The 21372-nt window shown below is 36.7% G+C and overlaps 1 protein-coding gene across 1 annotated transcript in view; it reads right to left on the minus strand.

The window, feature by feature from the left end:
* The window catches only part of TBX18 (T-box transcription factor 18), a 43228-nt gene that overhangs the window by 8039 nt on the left and 13817 nt on the right, over positions 1–21372 (minus strand). Inside the window, exons 6-8 of the mRNA XM_044291133.1 lie at positions 10561–10728; positions 7954–8018; positions 4687–4781 (exon numbers count right to left, since the gene is read on the minus strand). Coding sequence (XP_044147068.1) covers positions 4687–4781; positions 7954–8018; positions 10561–10728 — 328 coding nt within the window. The remainder of the gene's footprint in view (positions 1–4686; positions 4782–7953; positions 8019–10560; positions 10729–21372) is intronic.

Genomic DNA, 21372 nt, shown 5'->3' on the forward strand with positions numbered 1-21372 from the left:
CAGTGGAAAAGTGGCAAAATAGGCAAAATATGTACTTTGCCTTATGTTCAGAGGGTACGTTTTTTTTACAATTAAAGATCAAATGATGCCACCATACAAAACCAAATAATACATAATCACTGTATCCAAACATAGGCCATATGGTATCAGCTTCAAATAATATGATATGCAGTGAATACATTATGCATCATTCTGTACCCAAATAATGTGACATACGGTATTGAAATAAAATGCTATGCATTGCCCAAATAATATGTGATACTGTAACCAAATGGAAGAAAATGGTGCCCAAATAATACTGTATGCCATATTGCACCCAAATTATCACATTGATAGCTGGCTAGTGCCTGAGATTCTGGGAGGCCCAAGGTCATAAAATCACCTACAGTACATCTTAAAAGCTTGGCAATTTGCTACCACCACTATGGCTGTGGTGTGGCAGGCCACATTCACAAGAGATATCGCACACAACATAGGGGTGATGGGGCAGTTACTCGGAGGAAGATCTCTGCTCAGCCTATCAGAACTAGGTTTACTTTCTCTACGGATGCGGCGCTGATAGACTGCCTCCACTACGCACCACTTTCAGCTACAGATGTGTCAGAGCAGCCTTTAGAGCAGTGACGATGAACTGGGTTTTCCCCTTACCCTAGGCACATTGTGCCAGTGACACAATGTCCTGGAACAGCTCCATGTACACTATCCACCCGACTGAGCACCACAGAGGAATAAATGCTGGAAAACATCTCTTCTGGAGGTGAAAGATATGAGGCCAGGCCACCATTTTCTTTTGTATGACCTTAAGTAAAACATGGACAAATCTCTGTGTAACCTACTGCACTATGTATCTAATAATAATAATCTCCTAGTACCATGATAAATATCCCCTCTATAGATCCTGCTATCGTTTCAAGACCCCTGTTGCCCACAGTATCCAAAGTCCAGCTTTCATTTTCCATACTGTGCTTTAAACATAGTTACATAGTTAATATTGTTGAAAAAAGACATGTCCATCAAGTTCAACCAAAGGATAGGTGGGGGCGCGAATCCCAACATAAAACTTGGGCTCTGGTTGATTGCTAATGGCAATCTTTGAGTCGGGTTATAATACAGTAGACACTATAAATTGTCATCACCTAAGGCATATATATATATATATATATATATATATATGTATGATGCTGAATGTCGTATAGCAGAAGCAAAAGTGATGGTTTCCAAACTGCAAATTTATGGCAATTGACAGACTTTTCAAAATCTCCTCCAGCTATGAAGCACAAAAAAATTGAAATATGCTGCAGATATTTACAATGGCTTTCAACAGTTTTAAATGCTTAGGCTAAAATATTAGAAAAAATCTGCATGCAACACATGCAGATTTTGTAGCAAATATGTGCCAGAATTGAAGGCAAAAACTATTCAGCTGATATAGACTTGCTGTTGACTATAGATATGGGGGGCACAGGGCAGTGGTGCACTTAGCATGGAAGCAGACCATGTGACTGCTATGGGGGCACCAGAGCTTAACTCTCTTTATGTTCCCAATACAATTTTCTGGCAGTCACCCCTAGGGGCAAAAAGATTGCTTAGTGTAAAAAATGTACAGCTTCCATTAATGTTAATGGTAACTGTATGGATTCCTATGCACTGAGCTACCCCTAGTAGTGGCTGCAGACAGCATGCTTTATTTTGTACAGTATGAAGAGAAGCAGAATACAGAACTGTAAGAAAGAGATTACCTATTTATGCCAATTGTCTGGTGTAAATACATTGAGAAATATTGTGTTCAGTATGAGCACCAGATTTATGAAGTTGTTTCATTTTTCCAACATAGAAGTTGTGTTAAGTGAGTGGCACAACTTTTGTTTTATTTATTAAAAAATATATCCGCTTAATGAAAATTGGATGAACCTTATACTAAGGTTTGCTATGAGGCCCTATGAAATCTGGATACACCACTGGCCCAGAGCTTACGGTATACCTGTACGGCATACTGAAACTTTATTGAAACTAAATCATATAATATATAAAGCCTTAAATATACAGCATATTGTACCAAAATTGAATGGCCTACTATTTCCAAATAAAAGTATAATGTACACAACTAAAGTAAAAAAATACCAAATGTAAACACACTGCACCCATATAATACAGTACCAACATATATACACTATATATAGAGAGAGAGAGAGAGAGAGAGAGAGAGATCAAAGCACAGCATTAAAAGAAAATAGTGCATAGTACCTAAATACTGCATCACAGAGTGCAGAAATATATGCAAACATATAAACAGAAAAGCAATATATAGAGTGTATGACAAACATGTACTCTCAGGAATAATTCAGGTTTTTGCTTTACATGTTCATATTGATAATCTGACAAAATTTTCATACAAGAACTTTCAAGGAGAGCTAAGTAATACATATTCAGTTATATTTCCATAAACTGCCAATTAAATAGACATGGCCTACTTATATAACGGTGATGAATGATGGGCTGCATTTATTCCAATTTGAGCACTATATTGTATGTGTAAGTGCGGTATAATATATAGTATAAGGAATCATATTAAGGAGGTACACAAATCACCTAGGGTTTCATGTTCATTCTTTACATAATTTAAGTGTTTAAGACTACTATTGAAATACAAAGTAAAAGGGTTATTTTGCATATTTTCATATTTTTAGTATAAAAAGTTAATTTCAGTTACAATATACTAATGCATGACAGAACATCCTTTCATCAGAATTAACAGCAAAACTAGACCAAATGAAGCCCATCTGTATAGAAGTTACCGCCAAGTGTTGATCATTAACTGACTATCATCACCTCATTGAATCTAATATATGAATGGGCCAGATGTGATGATTTCATTTTCACATTAATCCTGAAAGCATGACATACTTTGCCATGAAATTTTAAAATGTGTATGATCAGTATTATTCATCCTGGACAGGCCAACATAAAGCAGAATGAAATAGTGTATTAGTAAAAGTAAAACATTGTAACTTATACTGCATTTTCTTTCAATATTTTCAATGTGGGGAATATTTCTAAAAAACAAACAGATTGTAGTTCAATCCCATGGCTGACAGGATAGTGATACTTATATTGGCATTAATGTCAAGCATCTATATTATTTTGCAGCATTTAGCAATTGTCAGTAATTCTCTTCAGATGACACAAATACTACATTACTAATCACAGTGTATCAATTTAATAGTTAATGCTACAATGCCATATGTAGTAACTAATTGTACTTGGCATGTCAATATAAAAAAAAGTCTGTACTAATAAGTGCCGATGTTGAGTATTTTTTATATGAAAAGTACAAAAAAAGTTATATTATGAAATATTATAGGGTTATATTTATGAAATGCTATATGAATAAAGAACAAATTGATTCTAAAAATCCAAAAATTTAACCTAAATGTTCCAAAAAGTTCTAATTTTAACAATCCAGAATTTTTGTGTGAATTGATTGGGAGGACTGAAAGAGATAGAGAAGGAGAAATATTTCTCCAATTTGGGGCACTTTCCACACGGGTCAAATTTATTCAAACCCAAATCTAATCAGCCAGCCAATTCGACTGAATTAGATCATCTCTATATATGAGTAGATTTATGTTTTCATGGTCTGAATAGTTACACATTTAATAAAAAAATAAAAAGAAACTATATTAAATACTATATTAATGTTTTTTTTTCTCCTTTGGTTCACAAGTTAGGTGCATACATTCAAATTAATAAAATGAAAGAGGAAAATGAAATAGCCTTGGTAAGGTAGTTGTCCTGTGTGCACAGCTCTTTCTCACATTGTGAGATCACCTGACGCCCCCAATGGTATTTTGCTCTTGTACAACGAGCCACTGAACGTAGTGATATATTGACTTTAACTACTGGAGGGGAGAAGGTGCTAATGGGAGACCCCACAATCAGCTGTTGTCAAGAGGAGGTTCATGTATAAATACTTTAATGCACATTTTAAAGCACTTTTAAATATAGGTTATAAGGGTGATGCTAATTAGGAGACGCCCTATTTCAGCATACAAAACCTATCAATGCATATTTGAATGGGATGGCTAAGCAACACACCCCATTTTAACAAACATTTAAAAAGTAAAAAATGCTTGAGTGCCTGTGGATTATATCTGTAGACATGCCAGTCTAGAATCAAATCAGTTGGGATCAGCATAGGTGGAAAGACTGGTGTTTCAGTAATTGTCATTGTTGCCTTGCAGCATTGGGGTCCTACATTCGAGTCTGACAAAGGGCAAAATCTACAAGGAGTTTCTATGTTCTTGTGTTTTTGTAGGTTTTCTCCAGGTACTCTGATTTCTCCACATTCCAAAAGCATATTAAAAGGATTAATTTGGAATTTAGATTGTGACCTCCAATGGGGACCGGTGAGCAATGGAAAGCTACTGTATGTGCAGTGCTGCAGAATATGTTGACACTATATAAATGAGTAAAATACATACAGTACATACTAAATATAATGGAACGTTTGGGTGGGCTCAGGAGATCACCAACTAGCATCTCTCGTTCATAATACTGTTATCCAATAAAGTCAAACTCATTCACACGCCAGACCAGCAACCCAACTGTTAAAACTGCTGATATAGACAATGGGTTGTGTTAAGTACTGAATTTTATTATCAATAAGTGTAATATATTCAATCTTACCTTGTTTAGCAATACCAGGTATGTCTTCAAATGTAAGGGTCCTCAAGGAAGGTCTCCAAAACGCATAAGATTCCACAAGAGCTTCTAACCCCATTCTAAGAATACAAAGGATATCAATTATATAGACAAATATACAAAAATCCTAAAGTGTAATACTGCTATTTAATAAAGTACCATACGTTTATAAGCCTCAATACGCAGTCTAAGCTGCTTTGAAAAGTAATGACTTCTTCTATGACTCACTTAACTTTGCACATTTTAACAAACTGTTTAAAAAGGTGAAAAAATCTGGACATTATGACAAAGTAAAAAAATAATTTCTACTAACAATGAGCTTCTAAAACGCTTTTATTGTAAGCGATTTGTTTTTATTTAATGCCAGTTTTAGAACCCCATTATAACAATCAAACAGTTCCATGCCAAGCTTTTTCTGAGATCACAGATATTGTACAGGCAAGGGCTATAAAGCATTTATTAGATGAAGCTGGGTAGAAATGCCTTCATTTTCAGCAGTAACCCAGACTTTTCACTTCTAGTTAAATAGGAGATAAAAAGGTACCTCCTGGAGAAGTGTAGCCTGGGTGATAATTTATACAAGATGCTTTCCAACCATTTCCAAGTTTTATCACCAGTTTAATTTATGCAATCAAATGGCCACATTAAGTTAGTCAAATACTTACAATTATTTAAAGGGAAGAAATTGTTTCGCCTTCCTGATTTAACATTTTATAGGGTCAGGCTCAAAGTTTAGCAAAAGAATGGAACTTTATTCTCACCACATAAATTTGCTTTCACTTTGCTAATATTCTCCAGGATATCTTTTAACGGCTTAAGCTGCTGATTTCTATTAAATAAACCCTGCAACTATATACCACTTGAAGGAGGGTGAAATTCTATATATAAAACTAAATTGCATTATGCCTAAAAGAATGTTTAAGCTGTTAGAATCGTTAAGAGAGTCCTATCTAGTAAATTAACAAAACTGTATTATATGCGCTGACATTTGATCATTTTGTTTTTCCTTCTATGAAAGGGTCATGCATATTGGCTTTACAATAACCCAAGTGACCTAATAGGGTGACACTTAGACCTACTTAAAAATTCTTTACAATGTGTCAGATTTAAATCATGTATAAAATGACTGCAATAAAAAGTATGATTTTTTTTCTTATGCTGTAAAGTTACATTATACTTAACTGTACTTTATATATATAATAGATTTAGAATACATACATTTCAAAACATATTTCTCTACAAAACTACAGCTTAAAAATAACAATTCTTTTAATAAAATTGCAATAAATATATTAAGAAAAACATAAAAAAATACAAAATAAAAAAAATGAAACATTTATGTATAGGTTGCTAGATAACTAGTATTCTTAATGTACAGTTCTTCTTTTAAACAGTACCTTTTAGTTAAATCGTATATGTGTGATACTTTTCAACGTAACATTTTTTTATTGTGCTGAATAACAAAGAGATGCCCCACTAAAATTGCTGCCAATAATACTATGTGACTGTTAAAGATTTATGGTGCTAGTTTTATTTTTTGATGTGCATTTTATTTAGTCTGCCATTTATGAAATTTTTCTAAAGTGTAATTTTAAATACATTATAAGCAATATAACTGTATAAAGTTACAGAGGTGTAATATCTGATGACCTTTAGGTGTATGACTCTAGGTGTATGAATTAATGATTCTTATCGGAGAAAGACTAAAGATAAAAAAAAGTCATTCTATTTTTATTAAACAATTTTAACAATATAGCCATAGGAAATTGTTTTATTTCTAGCATAATATAGTTATTGGAAAGAAATGTGCTGAAATGTATACATTTTGTTTTTAAGTCCACTTCTTTGTAGTCCAGAATCAGTAATATCTGTGAAGCTAGGTCCTAAGGTCTTAAACTAAGCTAATTCTGAGCCATGATTAAATCACCACTTAAACTAAACCAGATTTTAGCCTGTCACCCTTTTGCAGATCAAACAAATGCAAGAGGCTAGAGGGAGAAAGCAGCGCTTTTTGTAAATGAATAAACACTTTTTTTCAGGTAGGAGCAAAAGCAATAAAGAGGCAAAGCAAGTCATTTCCTAACAGCAACACGTGCATTTTAATATTTAATCCCCTTTGTGTTGCTGTGACAATAATTTACCACCATGTATGTGAGATACGGGCAAGTTCTAAACTAAACATTTTATTTGAAAAGTTTAAAAAGCTATGGACTATAATTTAGCATTATACATTTAAGCGTGAACAAGAAAATAAGAGCTCCACCAGTAAACATTGTACCTGATCACATTTTGTAAGCAGTAGCAGAAGTTTGGTTTATAGGCATTTGATCAATCTTCTGCGTTGGTTTCCATTTACACTACGTCATGTAAATATTTAATGAACATGTAAATTAAATAACAGGAGCATACCTGGGGGCAATATGTGACCCAAGTGCTGAGCTCTAGGGGAAGGGATGACTCAGGCTTTGGCCAAGGATTTAGTCAGATGTCTAGTACAGTTAACTGAATCTGTATATGGAGAGAAGTAAAACCTACAGCTATGTTAATGAACTTTATGTGTAAAGTCCCGAGAAAGCCTACAATGGCAAAGTAATACATATGGTATAAATGTTTAAGATAGGACTCTCCCTTTAACTATGTTAATCAATAAGGACCACATTGACCATTTATACGCGCATGGGGTCAAATGTTCATTTGAGTAAATGGCCAAATCTTTACTGTTGATCTGGAAGAGAATCTATCTGGAAGACACTTTTTGAAAACTGTAAAGAGGTTGTCCAATATATCAAAATGTTTTCTTAAGTTATGAAAGTGGTGTAAAATAATAATATAACACTTGCCGAATACTCACCTGTTTAAGCCACCATTCATCCAGTGCTGCCTCTCTAGTTTCCACTGGTCTTTATTTGCAGCATCATGTATCATGAAAGCATGTGACCATTGTGGCCCAGAGATTAGCTGAGACCGGTGTTTAGTCACTGCACTTAGATTGGCATGTGATTGCTGTCCGGAAGTAAATGGAGACCAGCTGGGACCAGAATGGTGGCAGTACTGAAGCAGCAGTTGAGGAGGCATTCGTTTTTTTTTAATTAATTTTAAAGCACTTTCATAATTTAAGAAAAATTTATATACTGGAAATCCCTTTAAATGTTTGGGCACACTAGAATGAATGTACTTGGAAGATTTGTATAACAATGTTACTCTATAACTGCGTAAGACTATAATAAAGTAAATAAATAGTAAAATCCCAACCTGTTTCGTCCAGAATCTCTAAATCCTTTGGCAAATGGATTTCTGTCAATTTTTAAGCGGGTTATCTAAAAAAAATAAAAAACACAAAAGGACAGTGGATTATTCTCTTTGTGTATAATAAATATGGAACAAAAGGAATGGAGCATAAACACCACACACAAAATATAATACATTATTATTTTTTTAAAAATTGTCATTGATTCTGTAATTAACAAAGTCAAGGTGCAATGACAGATCAATGATGTGTGAAATTAGGGTGGGTGCACATATATCAGTTGTGTTAATCTAGTTGTTTTATGCCAGACACAACTGACATATATGCCTGTTCCAGTAACTAGAACTGACTGAGCCCCACAGCAAATTTATTAAGACCCCCTTGGTCCCCTTAATGCAGATTTCACACTGGACCAAAAAAAACCTCACCTCTCTTCTCCTTCTGTGGGTGTCTCTGCTCTTCATGCAGCACTGCAGCTAGGCACACATTACACTGTGACCTTACATTGCACAGCGTCAGGTCATAGTGTGCTCCTATGCACACTACTTCCCATCCTGAAACTATGCTCTGCCAGGACATAGTGCAGTGCAGGAGCCACGAGAAGAAGACCAGGGAGCGGTGAATAATACCAGTGCTAGGTATAGGAGCACCGTACTCAATGCTCCCTGGACTCTGAAAATAAATTCATTTGTCCTCCTTCTGGGCCCCTTCCTTAATTTGGGCCCCATAGCAGCAGCTTCCCCTGCTTCCATGGTAGCTAAGCCCCTGGAATGTTCACTTTAATCCACCAGAGAATAAAACACTGTATGCTATAGGGGGGATTTATTAAAAATATTACACCAATAATGTGGCTTAAAAAAAAAATTACAAATTATGGCACACAGCATTTGTGACTTTTTGAGCTTCTGATCAGTTTTCTAAAGTGATGAGAAAAGGGGTGGGCATTGAGGAGATTTACATTAACATGCCAGAAACTAGCATAAGTTATATCTCAAATCTACACCGGCCCCTAGCTGGCATAGATTTGAGTTTCTGGTGCACGGACAGGCAGAGAGTCACCCAATTTATTAAAAAAGCCTCTTTCCTCATTAATAAATTAAGTGCATCTCACTCTGGTACACAGGTTATCTGGACTGGCATGCGTATGATACCACCAGTCAGTATAAATCTGTACTAAGTTTTTCTGTCTGAAGATAGGAAACATCCAATGTCAAAACCAATGCGACAGATGCCAGAAACTGGCACCAGTTTTCTCTAGCATTTCTGTTCTACACTTGAGGGAAACTACAGATGGCCCGATATATGGGAACATGGATTTAGGCATATGCTTAGGATGATCTTGCAATAGATACTCTGAAGACTTCAAAACACTGTTTTGGAACAATAAAAAAATCATTATTGGTCAACCTGAGCAGCTTTCAGTTCATAATTATTTATGCAGAAACTAAGTATGTTATTGTATTATGATATGAGAAGCTAGTATAATCTGGAGAGTATTCCTACACTTACAAATTGGTTAAGGAACATAGTAAGAAATGTATACTTGCCAATTCGTGGAATCCTCAATCTGTGCTTATCTTATCAAACTTCTCTATGTCTATATTAAATCACTGCATAAATAATCATTTTTAAGAACTTTAAATAAGTAATTGTACTATTAGAGGTATTTGCCTGGAGTTCCTATAAATAAGGAACATGATTTTAATAGACTACATCTGTGATCTCCCTAAATACGTACACATACGTCACATTAAATGTGTTAATGATTCTACTGGGTCACGCTGTTTTTCTCCTCTGAATTTCTAAGAATTCCTAAGCTGCTTATAATTGAAAATAGTGTGCATATGAACAGAAAGAAGAAATGTATCTTAATGTCATAGATTTCAACAAACTGTTTTATGTATTTTAGGGAATGCAACGGGTCAAAACAGTACCCTGCTCAACACCTCCATAAAGGATGGTTCCTTGGGCCTTTGAAGCCTGATAGACAATAGCAGGCATTTTAACTCCTTGCCTGCCATTTTTCCATTTAAAAAAAGCGCTGGATTACTTATTTCATCTGGTAAAAGATTACTTCCACAACAAAACTTACTGATAATAATATTTATCTATAGTTATCTAAAAAGTATGGCCAGCTTAAATATGATCCTTTATAGGCCTTATGCACAAAGCTGTATTTATAACTCCAGATTGGTTGTACAGAGCAGTAATATGGCACTGATTGACGTCTATAGGTCCATATCATTCCTTTTAATGTCCCTAATTTCACACAGAGACATACAAAATCTGGCAAGTAAAAATTATATGTCCCATTGTATATTGTATTGTAGAGATAATCTCTTCAAGAAGTATTATTTCTTGGTGGAAATCCCTCTGTAATCTGGTGCAATTTGGAGGAACAATTTGGTAGAACGTGGAGTACGGTATGTCATGTTGACATATACATTTGTGTATCACCATTGGTCCGTTGAAGAAAAGTTCAAATTTCCATGGTTATATGTTTAAGTACACAATACTATTTTATGTTTAATCTATCATGACTGATTTCCCAATAAGCTATCAATATAATGCAAAAATGATATTAAGATAAAAATTAAGATAATGTTGAATACCTGTTGGTTCTGGTATGCTGTCACCGTAGTAAATATTGTTTCCGGGAATGTGAATGCTTTCTCATCCTCTCCTGCTGGAATCGGTTTTACTGGAGACAGTTCATCACCACAATCTTTGCGAATCACATGGACACGTGGCTGATATTTGTGCATGGAATGAAGAATAATCTAGAAGGCAAATGCATAATTTAGTTATTTAAAGTAAAGCACTTTTATGTTTTTTTTTTTCCTTTTTGCATGTTTTACCCAGTAATTGTGTATGTTGATCGATGTAATGAGGTAATTAAATGGGAATCAGTTTGAAATTAATTTAATATTTAAGCTTTCAATAAGATTTAATTCATTCTGAATTCCTTTCTGATCCTAATTACCACAGTTGAATGGTCATAAAAACTATGTTTGAAACTGTGGTTTTGTTTTCATCCGGCAACTTCAAAAACTAATATTAACTTATTGTAATGCTGATGACTTCAAATTCATGTTGGAAGACATTAATAATCAAGAACAAACTGTGCTGGAAGTGGTACTTTGACCATTTCCATACCCTATTGATGAAGTCATCAATGCCTCTTAACTTTTTATAGAAACATTATGAGCACTTCTTTACAATAATAAAGAATACCGCAAGCATTAATGCAACAGAATTTGGTTACAATAATATTGACAAAGCACACAAGATGGCATGGCATATACTTGCCAAAACAGACAACCAACTCTTCTTTCATATTGTCCAACTATTATTATATTGATCACATTATCATTGAACATATTTACTGTTGCATAGTTAAATCATAATGAATAAATTTAAATTAAGTTAATAAAATTAATAAATAGATAACATAATAAAATGTTGTCTAGACTGAACGCTAAAGGCAGATTCCAGGTTTGTGAAGAAAATCAGAGTGATCCATTTCCTATCATATGACCCTTAGTCATAAGCCCTAATTCATGGTCGGCCTACCACCTTGAAAAGGGCGACCTGATGCTGGAACCTGACCCCCTCTTGTTCCTATGCTGGAGTGTTTCATCATATAGAAACAATCAGAAGACAAGCAAGACATAAATGAGAGTGAAAGAGTGAGAAAGAAACCTGTTAATAGTCCATAGGACCTACTGTTTTTCAAATTTGATACTACAAAATAGGTACAAGAGAAGGTCAGCTTTCAGAATTGGGTTGTTAGAGTGGAAGCCCTACTGTAGCTGCTTAGGGGTATACATTAGGAATAAGACTATTGTTACTACTGTTACTTTCCCAGACCTGGAACCTACTCTTAGATACTGGTCTACACATCAGGGTTTTTTTTCCTATCATTCCTTTTTATCAATTTATTTGTTTCAGGTTACATTTTAATTCAGTGATAGTGTAGGTAATATCAGTGTATTTCATATAATATTGATTACCATAAGAACCTTGACAACATTTTAATTTCAGACAACTAAAGCTGAGAGTAGAAATGAAATGGCTGCTATCAGTCATCTTTCGCTATGAAGAATCTTTGAGACCAAAACATTTATTTCTTTAGCACTCATGAACTGGCTCCTATTTTCAGGCCACTAAATAGTTTTAAGATAAAAAATGTTAAACCACTAGCCATGAAAAAAACGTAGAAATAGATTAGAAGGTTCAGAGATCATTTGACAATAATTTGTATTTTGTTAGAGATGACTTAAAGGGGTTCTGCAGTTTTTTTAAACTGATTATCTATCCTCTGAATAGATCATCAGCATCTAATCGGCAGGGGTCCGACACCTGGGACACCTGCTGATCAGCTGTTTGAGAAGGCAGCGGTGCTGGTAGTAGCGCCACGGCCTTCTTGCTGTTTACGGCAGGCCCAGTGACATCATGACTAGTATCATTGGCCTGGGCAGGGCTAAGCTCTGTTCAACTGAATGGAGCTTAGCCCCGCCCAGGCCATTGATACTAGTCGTGACGTCACTGGGCCTGCGGTAAACAGCAAGAAGGCCGCGGCACTACTGCCAGCACCACTGCCTTCTCAAACAGCTGATCGGCAGAGATCCAGGTTGTCGGACCCCCGCCGATCAGATGCTGATGATCCCCTGCAGAACCCCTTTAACATGGACAACTAATAAGACTACTAATAGAAAACTTCTCTGAAAGTTTGAATATTTTTGAGGACATCAGTCATTTTTTGCTATCTTTGAGATCACTATTTATTTATTTTGCACTCATGAATTGGGGTACTATTTTTAGTCCAGTCAATAATTTTAAGATAAAAAAAATGTTAAACCACTAGTCACTTAAAAACTATAGAAATACATGAGAAGTTTCAGAGATCATTTGACAATAATTAGCAATTTGTTAGAGTTGACATAAAGGGGTTATCCAACCCCTATAATTACCTCCCTAATGCCCAGGCCCCTCATATATGTTATCCTTACCCTGCTCCCCAGCACCACATTGCTCCCTGCACGACCGCTGCTGCATCTCCCCATTGCATGGATCAAAACATCTGCCAATTTGGGGGGCAGCCAATAGCAGGCCGTGAAGAGGACAAGCCTCCCTGGTGTCACTCACAATGCTAGGGAGGCTTGTCCTGTAATGGCCTGCTATTAACAAAGTCACCAGATGTTTTGATCCACACGACGGGAAGATGCAACAGTGGCCATGGGGGGAGCAGGAGCGACATGGGTGCTGGGAAGCAGGGTAAGTATGACCTACATGAAGGCTCTAAGCATTAGAGGGGGTGATTATAGGGATTGAATAACCCCTTTAACATGGACAACCAATAAGACTGCTACTATAAAACTTGTCTGAAAGTTCGGACATTTTCAAAGAGGTGAGTGCATGGCTTAAAGTAGTTGTGCCATTAAATGTTATTTTAATATACTTGAGCATGAAAATATAGTTACTTTTGTAATTTATTTCCTGTTACAGAAAAGCTCCAGTTGGGAAATATCCCCCTTAAGTCAATATAATGGCTCCTCCTGGTGTTTAAACACTATAGCATTGAGCAATGTGCACATGCACCTACTGAAGTTGCCACACATACTCAGTTCCATCTTTCAGTTGCGATATAAAGTCAAATGTATAAACATGTGAAAGGCAGTTTTTTTATAACAAAATCACTCTCCATTCACACGTCCATAGAATGGGTCCGTACCCATTCATTCTCTGTGGGGCCGGAAGAGATGCAGACAGCATACAGTGTGCTCTCCGCATCTGCATTTCCGGAGCGCGGCCCCGATCTTCCGGTCCACAGCTCCTCCCCCAAAAAATAGAACATGTTCTATTCTTGTCCGCAATTGCGGACAAGAATAGGCAGTTTTATGGGGGTGTCGGCAGGATGTATTGCGGATCCACAATACACTACGGACAGTGTGAATGGACCCTTAATCTGTAGGGCAGACTAGAACTACTGGACACAATTTTTATTTTGCAGATAGAGTGACATTGACATTAAAAGAAATGTGACACAACTAATCTTATAGGTACGTACAGTGCTGCCCATAATTATTCATACCCCTGGCAAATTTTTACTTAAAGTTGCTTTTATTCAACCAGCAAGTCATTTTTTTATGGGAAATGACATAGGTGTCTCCCAAAAGATAATAAGACTATGTACAAGAGGCATTATTGTGGGGGGGAAAAAACATTTTTTAGCTTTTATTTACATTTGAGCAAAAAGTGTCCAGTCCAAATTTATTCATACCCTTCACAAACTGTCACAGTCTGTGGGAAAATCAAAAGTTCTATACCATTCCAAATAGTCCAAGCTGTTCTAAAGCATCCTAATTACCCTGATTAATTGGGAACAGCTGTTTTAATCAACTCAACAGGTGAAAAACAGCAGCTCTCTGCAGTTGGTTTGTGGACAGTCATGGCTAAGACAAAGGAGCTTAGTGAGGACCTGCGGCTGCGCATTGTGGCTTCTCACAAGTCAGGAAAGGGCTACAAGGCCATTTCTAAATGTTTTCAAGTTCCAGTGGCTACAATGCAAAGTCTTATGAAAAAAAATACAAGATGTTCCACACTGTGGAAAATCTCAGAGGACGTAGTCGGAAGCCAAAAGTGACACCTGTGCTGGCTAGGAGGATAGTTAGAGAGGTGAAAAAGAATCCAAGGATCACCACCAAGGCCATCCTGGTGAATCTGGGCTCTGCTGGTGGCAATGTCTCAAGGCAGACAATCCAACGGACACTGCACACTGCTGGGTTCCATGGATGCAGACCAAGGAGGACGCCACTTCTCCAGATAAGGCACACAAAAGCTTGCTTGGCCTTTGTAAAAGCTAATCTGGACAAATAAGAAGACTTCTGGTCTTCTGTGTTATGGTCAGATGAAACAAAAATTGTTTGGTCACAATGATGTTTCCTTCATTTGGCGTAAAAAAGGAGAAGCCTTCAACCCAAAGAACACCATCCCCACTGTCAAACATGGTGGTGGGAACCTAATGCTTTGGGGGGGTTTTTTAGCCAGTGGACCAGGGAACCTAATCACGGTAAATGGCACCATGAAAAAAGAGCAATACATGAGGAGTCTCAACGACAACATCAGGCAGTCTGCATAGAAACTTGGCCTTAGGCACCAGTGGACATTTCAGCATGACAATGACCCAAAACACACAGCATAAGTGGTGAAGAAATGGTTAGCAGACAACAACATTAACGTTTTGGAGTGGCCCAGCCATAGTCCAGACTTGAATCCAATTGAGAATCTGTGGAGGGAGCTAAAGATCAGGGTGATGGCAAGAAGAACCTCCAACCTGAAAGATTTGGAGCTCATTGCTAAAGATGAATGGGCAAAAATACCTGTGGAGACATGTAAAAAGCTGGTCTGCAATTATAGGAAGTGTTTGATTGCTGTAATAGCGAATAAAGGCTTTTCTATTAATTATTGAGAAGGGTATGAATAACGTTTTGCTCAAATGTAAATTAAAGCTGAGAAATGTGTTTTTTCCACAATAATGCCTCTTGTACATCGTCTTATTATCTTTTGGAAGACACCTATGTCAATTCCCATCAAAAAAATTACTTGCTGGTTGAATAACAGTAACTTTAAGTCAAAATTTGCCAGGGGTATGAATAATTATGGACAGCACTGTATATGGATCAATATTTAATTTGAATTCATTGATAAGGTCAGTAACTATATAAAGTACATTGCACTGCACCACAAAGGGCAAGAAAAAAATTGCTCAAATGAAGTAAATGTCATGTTGTGCAAAGATGTGGTCACTTTTTCATGTGTAATTGTTAAACCCAGTGATTGCATGTTATGCTTTCAGGCCTTTCTATATGTGGTTATAGTAATAATGGCATCTATTGCTATGTAAAGACCACAAAAATATGTGTGAGATGAATAACATAGTGGGAAAGGTTTAAATGACCTCACAGGGTGGGATCCAAGTCTATCTTTAGCTCTTTATAAGTATGGCTTTGTGTACAATTCTTAGGTCCTACCAACAAAGGATTCATTGATAAAAATAAGACCTTATGTTACATAACAATAGATTAAATCAAATTAATCTTCTTAATATAAAGAGTCAAATTCAAGTTGAAGAAATCGATTAATATTTTGTATAATTCTTATACATGCATAAAAGGAACAAACAGATTTTAAGAAATATGACATGTAACTTCATGTGACCAAGTTACACTAAATCCTTTAGTAATAACCCCATAATCTATTGTATTACACTAATTTAACATAATAGTAATCTAATTAGACATGGTGCTAACAGCTAACATCTGTTCTGTGTGTTTCTTTTACATTTTTTAAAATAGAATTAAGTTTATATTTAATCCTGATGTTAATGAAAGTGAATATATTACCATTACTAACACTACAGACAAAATATCAACAGAAATATACCTCTCATTCATATCCAATTCATGTTATAATTAATAGACAAATGTGATATACTTAATAGAAAATTTGATACAACAATCCTCCCAAAAAATTATATTGAAAAAGTAAAGATAAAATACATAAATATGAAAATAATTTTCCAGTTTACAATAGTTCTATTAGGCAAAAACATATATAAAAATCATAATTGGCTTCAATTTCTTGAATGTTAGAGTGAATTCATTTATGGCAGTCTTTATTTGTCCACTATTAGAAAATCACTGAAAACAACAGTAAAATGAAGGAAATAAAAACCACATAATGTACCATCATTATATTGACACATGACATAAAAGTCATAGAGCCATATGGTTACCCCCGACTTCAGCGTGACTATAGACATTACTCAGAAATAGCCAACAGTGATCCCAGTTGCTTGCCATAAATCCTCCTGGACCAGTATTAAGAGTCGCTGAGGTTAGTGTCACCCTTGACATGATGTTGGTCATTTCTCAACTGTAATGTGATGCCTCAAGGATGTCTGGCAGCATTTTCTTTGTAGCAATGAGAAAACCAAACAAAAAGACCCTATTAAGTCCTCCTCAGCAATGTAAGATCACAAATTAATCAATGACATGTACGCTGACTGTCAATGTAAAGTATGTTGCTAAAGTTAGGTTTAAAGGTTAGGAGTAGACGCATGAGTATGATATTTTGTAGTCAGATGAGTGTCTCTTTCAGCATATAGTGATAAACACTCCTTGCCAAGCCTAGCGAACTCTAATTTCTGGCCTTAAAGCAGAGTTACTGACTACTGAAATGGTCAGTTTGCACCTTCATCTTTCTGGTGTTAATAGCTACATTTTAAAATAAAATGGTAATTCTTTACTGTAAGAGCAGTGAAACTATCGAGCTCTCTGCGACTAGAGGTGGTGATGGATCCAGGGAGTTATTCTGACTGCCTAATTTGGGTTGGGAAGGATTTTTTTTCCTAAAATGAGGAAAATTGGCTTCCACCTCATGAGGGTTTGTTTCCCTCCTCTAGATCATCTTTGCAGGATAACAGGCTGAACTGGGTGGATGTACATCTTTGCATCCTAAAAGTGTAAGTGGCTATCTACTGTATATAACATCCTGAAAGTGTAAGTGGCTGTCTACTGTATTGCTATCTCAGACAATGATGGCTATTCGCTAGGATATGCCTTCAGTGTCAAATAGACGCAGGTCCCACATCTGCTCCTACCTCCTATCCCCTCTGTTCACTGCTATGAGAGTTCCTAAAATAACCAAGTGCAAGCAGTACCGTAGCAATGAAAGGAGAGGTGGCCATGCATGCATGGTGCGCTCTCTATTCACCACTGTGGGACTTCCAAAAATAGCCTGGTGCGCTTGCTTGCCTATTTCCTGAACTCATAAAGCAGTAAGTGGAGAGCAGGCTGCCCATGGAATGGTGATGAAATGGAGAACTGGAAAACAGAAATTTGCTAATCTCTAGTGTAGTTGCATAAATAGGTCTCCCTTAAATTGTTTTAGCAAATGTCATGAGCATTACACTTTCCAGACCAGTTATTATACAGAACTAGGGACTGCAGGAAAATGGATGGTGGCATTTTATCACAGTCTCTACAGATGAACGTTTTAGGTCATTTTGTTTTCAGTATTTTATATCAGTATTTGTAAACCAAACACTGATATGTATTATGAATATATTATGTAATTAATTAACAAAAAATCGGTGGTTCTCTGGATATAATTTTTTGAAGTCACTCCTTGCATTCTACTTCCTGTCCTGGCTCTTTAACTTCATCTTTGTTAGGAATTTATGGCAAACAGCTTCACTTGACTTTCTCAATCAGAGCATTCTCTAAGACCAGAGAGGGAAGGGAGATAAGTGGCTCAGAGAATCCAACATGACCCTAATAAGTGCAATGCTCTTGGGGTGAGCGAATCGCTCTTTGGATCTTAGATCCAAAGTCGATTTGTTCCCCAACTTCATTTTAATGCTCTACAGAGACCTGTCTCTATACAGCATTAAAATGTATGGGCTTTGCAGAGGCAACTTTGTGATGTTCGAAGTTGACCGAGACCTCAGTGGACAACTTTGGCTTTCAATTCTACAACTTTAAAAACACTTTAAAGCAGCAATCCGAAGTTGGCTTTGGTACCGTGAAGCCCATACATTTTAATGCTCTATGGAGACAGGTCTCCGTACAGCATTAAAACAAAGTTGGAGGACGAATGAACTTTGGATCTTGAATTCGAATCGTGATTCGCTCACCCCTACTCTTCTGTGGACATAGTTATCTAAGCCTATAAAGACAACAATAGAGCTTTTACACCTAATTCTATAAATATACTTTTTACTAACAAATATATTTCCCTCACAGCAACTGTAAACTAACAATGGGTTACTTATCTATGTAGGTAAGTAATTCACCTCCCACTGGCATCGCGACTACACACATCTCCAAATTATGTACCCCTTTTACTTAATAGACTTGCTTTGGTGCTCTTTGCTGGGTTTCAGTTTCAGGATTGTCCATTGTCTAAATCTGACAGAAAAACTGAAAGACAGCTCTAGAATGTTACACATTAAAGGTCCTTTTACATGAACTGATGTTTTGAGCAATTATCAGGAACAAACTAAATATTCCCAATAGCTGTCAACTAGAGATGAGCGAATGTTTCAAAAGTTTTATTCAGCTGATTCCCGAATTTTACAAAAAAAATTGTTTTGCGACTAATTACTTCATCACGAAGTCAATTTTTTGTAAGTAGTGGGTGCAATGAGAGGGAGCTGCAATAGCGCCCCCCCCCCATCATTGTACCCCTCAGATGCCGTGTTCATACATGATCGCAGCATCTGAGTGTAAAAACTGTGTGAAATTAACATTGAAAAAAATTTAATCAAACTTACCGCCTCCATTTGCTCGCGAGGGGCCAGCCGCCGCGATCTTGCTTGAAGATCTGGCACAAAATCTCGCACGGCGCAAGATTACATCATCACACGTGACATACGTCACCACGCACTGTATTTCGGCCGAGATCTTCAATCAAGATGGCGGCTGGTGGCCCGTCGCAAGCAAATGGAGGAGGTAAGTATGATTTTTTTTTTTTTTACACTATTTCAGGTTAAATAGTTTATTTTACATAAAGCTCAAGGAAATTCGACTTTGAGGTGATTCTAATTTATCCAAAAAATTTGGACCGATTTCTACTTCGTGGGATTCGATTCGCTCATCTCTACTGCCTACCCGTCAGCGGAGATGAGAGCTTGATTTACTTGCAGCAATGACCTCTACTGTATGTGGGCAAATGATTTCTACAGGGATCACTTGTCCCCGCAGAAAATCATTGTTCTTGAGCAGCAAGGAACAAGCCTGATTATTGGTTGTTGTACATAGACCATTACACCTTTATGTATATGCAGATAGTGATAATGTGGATATGTCATTGAGGACTTCAATGTACTTCCCCAAACAAAACGCAAACTAACTAACATTTTGACAGATAAACGGGATTTCAGTATAAATGTTAATAGGAAATGGAAAGTAAAACATTTAATGGGGACGTCTTGGCTATGTTACAGATAATACAAATGGATCTGTTCAGGACGGGTGCATGCGGTTGTATTATTGTAATGGATCCGTTTTTGCAGATCCATGACGGATCCATCCAAAATGCTAGTGTGAAAGTAACCTAATTGTTAGAGGCGGAATAATTCTGGGAAATTAAAGACACATGATAGATCTAGACAGACTTGTTTTCATTGCATTCATCTTGGCATCTTCACTACTGACCTCATAATAGATTTTATTAATTACTAGGAATATTGTTCCTCCTTACAACTCAATCTTTTACTATGTGGCTAGTAAGTAAAAAAAAAAATATATATATATATGTATATATATATACATATATATATATATATATATTAGAACTGAAACCTCAAACATACAGGTTGTGTTTGGCATTGTGGCTTCCATCCCTACTCACTTAATGGAGCTAAGATGCAATACCTTGATTTCAAATGAATTTCATAAAATTTCAATGTGACAGGAACAGATGTAAGAGTGCATCGGCATATACTAGTATTGTTAAAAAATAAGTGCTTATACATGGAGCTCCTTAGGACAACCTTGTTGTAGACCATCACACAATATACTGTATATATATATATATATATATATATATACTAAAATGAAGAAAAGAAATGGCAGCACTGCCTAAAGAAAAAATAATCGGGTGCAACAGCCCTAAAGGGGTAAGCACAACCCCAATATTCTCAATCAAGCTTGAGAAAGGCTCTATTGCAGATCCGAAACGTCGCTGGTGCCACATGGGTGAATGAAAGGTTTCATTTTTATTTTATTTCTTTTGGAGTGCTGCCTGTTCTTCTTGATAGTATGTATATATATATATATATATATATATATATATATATATATATATATATCTTAATGGCTTCCTCAATATTTTAGTTTGATTACCAATAGCCCAAAATTTTGTGGGGAATCTGATTAAGTATAAATATAATCATGGCATTCTAAGGCTACTTTCACATTAGCGGCACGGACCTCCGGCAGGCTGTTCCGTCGGATGAACAGCCTGCCGGATCCGTCCTGCCGCTAGTGACCGTGTGCCTCCGGACTGCCGCTCCGTCCCCATTGACTATAATGGGGGCAGAGTTCTGGCGAGGCACGGCAGTGCACGGCGAGAGGCTGCCAAAATAAATGTCGGACATGTCGTAGTTTTATTCCGGCAGCCTCTTGCCGTGCGCTGCCGTGCCTCGCCGGAACTCCACTCCCGCCCTGATAATAGTCAATGGGGACAGAGTGGCAGTCCGAAGGCACACTGTCACTAGTGGCAGGACGGATCCGGCAGGCTGTTCACCTGCTGGAACAGCCTGCTGGAGGTCCGTGCCGCTAGTGTGAAAGTAGCCTTATAAAAAAAAAAATCCAGGAGCGCTATTTCTACTTTTAGGGAGTGCCTAGTAAACGTAA

This window comes from Bufo gargarizans, chromosome 4 (assembly GCF_014858855.1).
Source record: "Bufo gargarizans isolate SCDJY-AF-19 chromosome 4, ASM1485885v1, whole genome shotgun sequence".
Lineage (NCBI taxonomy): Eukaryota > Metazoa > Chordata > Amphibia > Anura > Bufonidae > Bufo > Bufo gargarizans.